Source organism: Lactuca saligna, chromosome 8, assembly GCF_052625555.1.
Source record: "Lactuca saligna cultivar CGN05327 chromosome 8, ASM5262555v1, whole genome shotgun sequence".
NCBI classification, from domain to species: domain Eukaryota; kingdom Viridiplantae; phylum Streptophyta; class Magnoliopsida; order Asterales; family Asteraceae; genus Lactuca; species Lactuca saligna.
Window position 1 is genome coordinate 24597091 of NC_136424.1, and position 9496 is coordinate 24606586.

Consider the following 9496-nt stretch of genomic DNA (forward strand, 5'->3'; position numbering starts at 1 on the left):
TTTTGCAGAACAAAAGTCACACAAACCACTAATATGATCAAGAATCTTGACACCAATACATTGGGTCAAAATGTAACATCCCAAAATTCATGTAAAGCTATTTAACCCTTCCATTTTGTCAAGTTGTCAAGATTGGTCCCTTGAGAGAGTTCTTGTAGCAAATGAGTACGTTGGGCGTACTGGGGAGTATGCTGCGCGTACTTATGCGCTTAATTTGGATGCGGACTCGCCTGGGTACGCTGGGCGTAACGGGTCCAAATGCAAACCCTTGATGTTTGGCTTGTGCACTATTTAAAGGATGCTAAGGCTCATTTCTCAGCCTCCATATCAAAGAGTGAAACCCTAAGATAGAGCCTTCCATCGTCCTTAGCTTGAGTGTGTGTGTTTTGGAGCTAAAAGTGTCTAGGTGTGTTAGTGAAGAAGAAGGAGAAGAGCTTGTGGAGGCTAGGGCTTGAACTGCAAGTTTGGATCTGAGATCTTCAGAGAAAAGAGCTTCATCTAGAGGTATAAAAGTTCAAAACTTTCCTTTTTATTTGGTTTGATGTTTCATGGACCATTTCTAGGGTTAAAAGTCCCAAAGGTGGAGAGTTAATGAGTGTAATGTACTCCATGGACCTAGATCTATCCCATTTCAGTGATATTTGTGTTATAGATCCATAAAAATTCCATCTTGGTCGTTATTATGAGGTCATGCTTGAGTTATGATCTTTCTAGAGTTGGGAAATGGAATGTTATGGGTGTTAGTGACTTGTCCAACCATGCAAAGGCTTAAAGTCACCAACTTTATGGATTAAGAGGCTTAGGTCAGATCTAGAAGTTGGACGTGTGTTTTAACTATTTAAGACCTCAAGAGCTTAGAGTCTGAAACTGGGAGTTACGCGGGGCGTAATCCCAGTACACGCGGCGTAAGGGGTCGCGCACCCCATTTCTGTGAGGACGCCGGGTACGCCCAACGTACATGTTTGGTACGCGTAGCGTAACCCCGGAGAGTTAACTTTTGTTGACTTTTAGGGTTTGGTCAACTTTAGGGTATTTGAGCCATGACAGGGGTAAAAATGGTCTTTTACCATTTTGAGAGTACTAAGAGAGGGAATAGTCTAGCCTTGAGAGATGTATTGATTTAGAGTGTTTATTTCATATGATTAGGCGGAGGCTAGACCAGATTTTATAGAGTTCGAGATTACCGAGTTACCCGAGGTGGGTCTTCTCACGATACTTTACCTAGAGTGGTAATTAGAGTTATGTGACAAAGTATTTTGTATGCTTTTACATGATGTGATTTCTATGTGATTTATGCTATGTATGTTACAGAGTTTATAGAGTTAGGACCGGAAGGTCCACAGAGTTAGGGCCAGAAGGTCCACAAAGTTATGGGACTGGAGGGTCCCACTGAGACACATTGACCAGAGGGTCAAATAGATTTATAGCCTCGAGTGGCTAATATGTGTTGTGTGTGGTATTTTGGGGAACTCACTAAGCATTTATGCGTATAGTGTTGTGTTATGTGTTTCAGGTACCAGTAAGGGTCACAGGAAGGCGCCGACTTGATCAGTACATACATGAGGAGCTTTTACATATTATGATCTTGGGATGTGATGTTATGAATTGATTATGTGATAAAATGATATTTTTTTTAACAATTATGAATGAAAGTGTGTTTTTAAAATGTGAAAAATTATTTGAAAATTTGGGTGTTACACAAAAAATTCCCACCGAACATCATAGTTACGAATAATGAAGATTGAGGACAAGGGTATGTAAGCATTTTTCTATTGGTAATGTCATATGGATTTTCGGTCAAAGGAAAGGATGAGGAGGAGATTGATCCCGCTAAAAGGGCTACGATGGTGGTAGGTGTCAGAAGGATAAGAGATTAATGATAATATTTATGCAAGCTTAAGGGTTTGAAAAGTTGTTGATACTGTAACGACACCATATCTTCTATACATTTATTCTAAGGGAAATATCAAAGTTTTCATACAGTTGTGGAATTCTAACATCCCAAAAATCATGACAAAATTTTCATTTTTAAAACCATATCAAAATCCATAAATCATTCAAAATATAGTTTCCAAAAATCATAATCATAATCAGAGTATCCCAAAATCATAGATCAAATAAATATTGAGAATGATGTGCACAATCATGCTTTTGTCTTTCCCCTATCCACAGATGTACCTGAAACCATAAAATGAAATTGCAAGCCAAAGCTTAGTGAGTTCCCCAAAAATACCACAACACAAACATATAACAACATGCATACTGGGTCCACAACCATCATACTGGATTACCCTTGAGCCCATAACATAAGTATGGATTACCCTCCCAGCCTACAACCTATGTATGGATTGCTCCCGAGCCCATAACATAAGTTTGTTTTGCCTTCCCGACCCTCAACTTATGTCTAGATTTCTCCCAGGTTTGTTGACTTCCAGACATAGAAATATTGCCTTAACCCAACCAGGGTCGGTCCATAGGTTTTCTATGCCCTCGGCAATGAAACTTTATGATGCCCTTATTTTATCGAAAAACATAGAATTATAAAACTAAAAAAGTATATATATATATGTATATATATATATATATATATGATATAGATCCGGTAAGAAAAATTTTTTGGTAGGAAGGTAACAAGTTTTTTTTTACATATTTTTTTTGACGAACAAAATAAATGAATCACTAGATGATTCATTTGTAAGATGATTCACAAGGAAAAATTCCTACAACCTATGTATGGATTGCTCCCGAGCCCATAACATAAGTTTGTTTTGCCTTCCCGACCCTCAACTTATGTCTAGATTTCTCCCAGGTTTGTTGACTTCCAGACATAGCAATATTGCCTTAACCCAACCAGGGTCGGTCCATAGGTTTTCTATGCCCTCGGCAATGAAACTTTACGATGCCCTTATTTTATCGAAAAACATAGAATTGTAAAACTAAAAAAGTATATATATATATATATATATATATATATATATATATATATATATATATATATATATATATATCCGGTAAGAAATTTTTTTTGGTAGGAAGGTAACAAGTTTTTTTTTACATATTTTTTTGACGAACAAAATAAATGAATCACTAGATGATTCATTTGTAAGATGATTCACAAGGAAAAATTCCTAAAAAAACATCTTTATGATTCATTTTTAAGTAAATTAAGAAAAAAAAATCATTTTTATGATAATTTTAGTAAATAACAACAAAATCATTGTATAAATGAATCGTCGAGATGTTTTTTTGAGAATTTTTTTCTTGTGAATCATATTACAAATGAATCATCTAATGATTCATTTTGTTTGTTCACGAAAAAAATATGTAGAAAAAAAAACTTCTTACCTTCATACCAAAAATTTCCTTCTTATTTGATCTTGACTCTCTCTCTCTCTCTATATATATATATACATATATATATATATATGTGTGTGTGTGTGTGTATGTATGTATATGTATATATATATATATATATGTATGTATGTATGTATGTAAAAGATGATACTCTTAAAATATATTGTATATACATGGGGGCATAACAAAATAGGTTTTAAATGCAAAAAATTTAGGTACAATAATGTTGGAAAAATCTAAAATTGAACAATTAAACATGATTCTGCAATTAACTTTGTGGTACATAATGAAACAAAAATACATTACATGTAATCGTGTCAAAACTATACAAATAAGGAGCACATTAGCACTTAGAACAACTAAACACCAACAAAAAGGCTATACACAAGTCAATTAAGAGATTTGAGAATAACACCAAAACTGAGAGAAGCACCAATTATGACAAGCTTTTAAGAAAATTATTTTGCTAAACCACTTACCGCAATGAACTCTGTGAAAACACAACTGACTAAAAAATCATGTAACCTAAGTTGATTGGTTTTAAACTAAATTTGAATTCATCCATCTTAAAGTCTTGGCATTAACACCTTCAGGTAGTATCTTCAACCTATGTGATTATAAAGGCATAAAGAAATAACACCAAAATTGAGAGCAACACCAATTATGACAAAATAAAGCACTAAAATTCCCAACTCAAACAATCTGCCATAAACCTTTTAACAATCTAACCATAGTAACAAATTTAACATTTTTTTTTGTTCTTTTATAAGAGCAATCAGCAAACACCATGTATATTGTCAAATAAAACTCACACAAATTAATCTAATGAACATTTAACTTAGAAAAGTTTAGATGACGAGGCTTCCAAATTCCGGTGTGCTCATGACAGTATAAAGATATACGAGACTGAAGAGAAATCCTTGAGTGCTGCGATTTTCCGTATCTAAAATAATCATCTATCGTTGCAACTTATGAATTGTCTAAGATTGGTATAACGTCTCACCTCTTGAAGCGTGATTATTGGCGAAAATTGATGTAGAGTTGGGGATAATAAGAGAAAGTTATCACATTTTCACAGAACAATATATTAAGAGGGAGGATTAATAAGGAAAATATGAGGATTGTGTTAGGGTCGAAGTGTTGTAATTGTCGAAGTTTGTATTTAGGGTCTTCGAACATTTCTGTAATTTTATTTTACTAGAGCATAATATTCGAAGCATAATGTTTTAGTCCTTAGTATATTTTTGTGTACGCTTTCCTCTACTATAAATAGGAGAGGTTACTAGTATCTTAGTAACGAAGTCTTTACAGAATATTCATTGTACTCTGTAAACTTTGAAAAAACGTAATAGAGCCAAACAGATCATATTTACACCGATGTTCAAATCTCACATACTTACTTTGAATTCACACTATAATTCATTCTATACTTGATTCTTTGATTCATAAATTGCTATACATGTTGAAAAGAAAAAAGAAAAAGTTGTCAAATTAAACTCAAAGAAATTTAAAGATAAAATTGATAAATTTTTGAAGGAAAACAACATTTCAAAAAGACAAGCAATAAAGAAAATGTTTTGGCAAAATATTGAGTCTCAAAAGATGTCTGAATCACAATCAACCAAAAATGTTTTTAAAACTAAAAATGCTTCTTGTTCAAAAACCCAACGATCAAATATAACAAAGTCTGAAGTAAATAAGCAACAAAAGTCTTCGAAAGTCTCAGAGACTAACAAAACAAGAGATTTTTCAAAAAGACCTAATCCAAATCAAAAAGTTTTTTAACGTCAAGATTTCAAATCAAAAGTTGATACATCATATGCTTATTCTTATGTTGCCAAACCCAAAGTTGATTTTGTTCCTCAAAAGCCAAATTTTCCTAATTACACAAAGAAAGAAACAATGAGTACATCTCGGAAAAAAGGAATAACTTCAAGGAAAAACATTGATCATTGACTTGAAGGAAAAGGAAAAATATATCAGTCAAATAAGTATTCAAAGAGCAAATTAATGAAGCATACGAAAAGTATGTCAATACTTCTTCGAATGGCAGCTCATCATCTAAGGATTCGAATATCTCAGTAAAAGCATGGAGACATGTCTCAAAAGCGAAGACAGTTCAATCACAAACTCAAGATGCGAAGGGAAAAGTCTATGAACATTCGAAACTATCAAATTCTTATGTTTCAGTTCTTTTAGATGATGAAGTGAACTTAATTGATAGTCTCAAAACCAAAGTTTGTGATTGGGTTAAAAGTTCTTCATTTCATTCTAAATTGAAATCTAATTTCCAAGGACCCAAAAAGCCTTGGGTACCTAAAATCTTTCATTGATTGTAGGTTTTATGTGACGAGCTATATGATAACAAATGGTACATCGATAGTGGTTGCTCTCGTCACATGACTGGAAAGAAGGAGAACTTATGAGATTTTCGAAGTCTAAAAAATGTTGGAGTAGTAAAGTTTGGGAACAATAAAAAATGTCAAGTCAAAGGATATGGAAAATCACAAATGGACAATTCACAGTGAATCGTGTTGCATATGCTGAAGGTCTTCAACATAACTTGATAAGTGTTTCTCAACTTGTTGTGGGCACTGGAAATCAAGTTCTTTTCAACGAAGAAGAAAGTGTTATTTCGAATGTTAACACAAACGAAATATTACTGAAATCTAAAAGGAAAGGTGACATGTTCACTTTGGACATCAATCCAATTGTATGCAAACCAGCAGTATGTCTACTTTCAAAAGCTACATCTGATTTGAGCTGGTTATGGCATCGAAGACTTTCACATCTCAACTTTCGAAACATAAACAAACTTGTGGTACAAGATCTGGTAAGATGTTTACATGTACTTAAATTTGATAATGATTCTTTATGTGTACCTTGTGAAGTTGGCAAGCAACATAAACAAGGTCATCCAATCACAATTGATTCAAAGATTGTTGCACCTCTGGAGTTATTACATATCGATTTGTGTGGTTCTTCGACTGTATCAACTCTCAACAATAAACGGTACATTTTAGTTATTGTTGATGATTTTTCAAGATTCACGTGGGTTTATTTTCTCAGGCTTAAATCTGAAGTTGCACAAATTAGCCTGTGATGTTTTATTCTGATAGAATGAACATGGTTTAAATTAATACTATGTTTTGAGAAAACAACTTATGTTCATGAAAGAAACGATTTGATAATTATGATTTGTTTAATGATTTAAAAATAAAATTTTTGGATCGTATTTTTGGGATGTGTCACTAATATTAATTAGTAGACAAACTATTAATTTATAGACAAACATTAGTGACTACTTTAGAGAATGATGTAGAGAGCCCATCCAAAAGGATTTGTTAGCATCTTACTTTTCTTTCTCTATTGGGACAATTGGTTGGGAATATTTGCTTTTCCCTAATTTACGTTGTTTTCTACTAAAAAGTAAAAAGTATATTATATATTATGTGTAATTTCTATACATATCGATTCTAAATCGTTCATTGTATCCAAGTTTTTGTATTATATATCTTTTCGGTCTTTCGTAACCTCAAAAGGCTAAGTTGGAGAGCTAAAATTGCTGCCCCTGACTCGATGCTAGATTACTAGTATTTAAAGTACACTCTAAATTATTTGGATCAAATCCTTAGTATTTGACCATGACTATCTTCACCCTTTGACTTTGGTGTTTTGTTTCCAACACAATTCATTTGTTTAATGGTTTTCACTTTTCATACATTACAACCACTTTGTGGTGAAGAAATATGGTACTAGTGAAAAGGACTCGAACTCAACATTCAAATCCCACTAAGTAGACACGTGGGGGCTTATATATTGCAGTTGATAAGAAAGTGTAAGCTTTACAATTGAGATCATAAGAAAGGAAGGAAGCATGAGTATAATGAAGGTGATGGTGGTTCTCTTGGTTCTCTTCAACTTCTATTTTCCCGCATCATCAGCTCCTCTTGCAAGCAATTTGAACTCAGGTTCTTCTTCTTCTTCTTCTTCTTCTTCTTCTCTCTCTCTCTCTCTCTCTCTCTCTCTCTCTCTCTCTCTCAGGGGATTTAAACATTTAAATATCTATAAATACAATATTAAATGAACTATCTTTGGCAGTTGCTCAAAAAGATATTGGTTTTTGCAGGAAATCCGTCGGAAAAAATGAAAGAGAAACAAAAAGGTGAATCCAACGATTCCGTAACTGGTGCTGAAGTTGGAACCGTAAAGCAGAGTAAACTTGCTCATGCCGGTGCAAGAGGTGGAGGTGGCGGAGGTGGTGGGCACTCGGCCGGAGGCGGCGGCAACGGAGGTGGTGGACAGTCTTCCTCTTCTTCACGAGGAGGAGGCGCGGCGGTCATACCTGTATTTGCAGCTGGAGCTGCCGGTGCGGCTGGTCAACGCAACAATCACCGTAGTGCTGCCGGTATTTGTAGCCGGTGCCGGAAAGACATGATTCTGATCGACGTAGCTACCACTTTAGCATTAGTTTTACTGCGTATCTCTGTGTAAAATTCCACTACTACTTTTATGCATTAGTGAATAGAAGGGTAAAATCGTAAATTCTAGGAGGGCATCTATATATGTATCTGTTTGGTCTGTTTGAACTGGATGTTGTTAGGATTATTATTCGTTTTTATCGGACACGAATGTTTCATATTAATATTTCATGGAAATTAGTAAATACTAGAATTACTTTAACGATAAGGTTATGAACTTATGATTTATATTAAGGTTTATTATGTTTGTCGATTAAAAAATCTGAAAACGTGTGCCTTAGGCCTTTTTGTCTTGAATATATAAAGACAGTTTTTTTGTTTGAATTGATAAGTGCTATTGTACCTAACTGTTTAAAAATACAAATAACAATTTATTTTTTATGTAATAATAGTTAAAAATTAGATTGAATACATGATTACATTAAAAAAACTAAAACTAAAATTTTAAAAAATAATAAAAAGAACATGATTAATAACTTAAAATGAATATAAAATAAACATAAACTCAATGATAAAATCGAACCAAAAAATACAAAGTCTGAAACTATAGGAAAAAATGACCAAATTCGATAAATGATGTTTAAGGATTGTGTCGTTACTCGTTACATAAACACATATCCATGTCATATGTCTAATGGAGCGATAGATGCATTAATTCGATGTGATTAGTTTTCTAGAGATATAATAATCAATTAAAGACCATATAGAATAAAACATAAAAACTTGATCATTCTTTATTATTGATCATTCTTTATTAGACTTATTGAGAAACAAGGGGTAATTAAAATATTAGAAAAACAAAACTGATGATTGAGATATTAGTTTGGGTATGACAAATTTTGTAGATTAAAGAAACTAATTTTATAATGTTGATAATGCATGACAAAAAAAAAAACAATAATAAAATAAAAAGTGAATCTTCTTACGAAGAAACATAAATTATATCTGAAAAAGTTAATTACCATATCTATTCAGTCTATTAACTCAAGAAAACGAAATCTTAATGGTTATTATTTGGAAATTAAACATTCGAAAAAAAAATCTCATCACAATCTTCAATTTAAAATAACTTATCGTTCAACTTTAAAACAACTTATCGCTCTAAAACCGTTCCATAAAAAAGTATCGTTCTGAAAAATTTTAAATTTTAGCTAAAACAAAAATATCATATATTATGAGTAATGACATATGATGATTCATTAAAGAGGTAAAAAAATATATACTGAATTAGGCAGAAAGATGAAAGAACTCTTTTGGCAATTAGGTGTGGTCCATGTGGAATATTGATTGTATCTGTAGTTGGTTGAATACTTCAAGCAACTTCTTTTTTCCATTTTTCTTTTTTAACCACTAAAGTGGCACAGTGTTTTTGGGCCCGTGGGTATATGCACTTTTACGGTTTTAGTAATAAATGGTGGATTATATTGTTTTTATTTCGATTATTGATAGTGTAAAGGAGGAGAATGTTAGAAAAAAAGGATATAGATCTAATATAGAACTATTTGGATCAATGTGAGTTGTGAAACACTTTCAAATTAAAACATTTTGAGGGTACATTCAAAATCTCTAATCGGATGAAACTCACTATTTTTCTAGAATGAAGAATGAAGAAGATTTTATGAAATCTGTACCCAAAGATTCGAAATTGATCATGTAACAGA

General features: G+C 32.8%; 1 protein-coding gene across 1 annotated transcript; it reads left to right on the forward strand.

Moving 5' to 3' along the window:
- Positions 1-6867: 6867 nt before the first annotated feature.
- Positions 6868-8020, forward strand: LOC145008575 (uncharacterized). Its single transcript, XM_078967170.1, has 2 exons — positions 6868-7325; positions 7484-8020. Exons 1-2 carry the CDS (start codon positions 7232-7234, stop codon positions 7846-7848), a joined length of 459 nt encoding a protein of 152 aa, XP_078823296.1. The 5' UTR covers positions 6868-7231; the 3' UTR covers positions 7849-8020.
- Positions 8021-9496: the final 1476 nt, after the last annotated feature.

What these genes read in the sequence shown, in the direction of transcription:
- LOC145008575 (XM_078967170.1), top strand. Translation starts at nt 7,232, where the DNA reads ATGAGTATAATGAAGGTGATGGTGGTTCTCTTGGTTCTCTTCAACTTC. An exon ending in TGCAAGCAATTTGAACTCAG is followed by an intron (nt 7,326 to 7,483) that starts GTTCTTCTTCTT and finishes TGGTTTTTGCAG; the next exon opens with GAAATCCGTCGGAAAAAATG.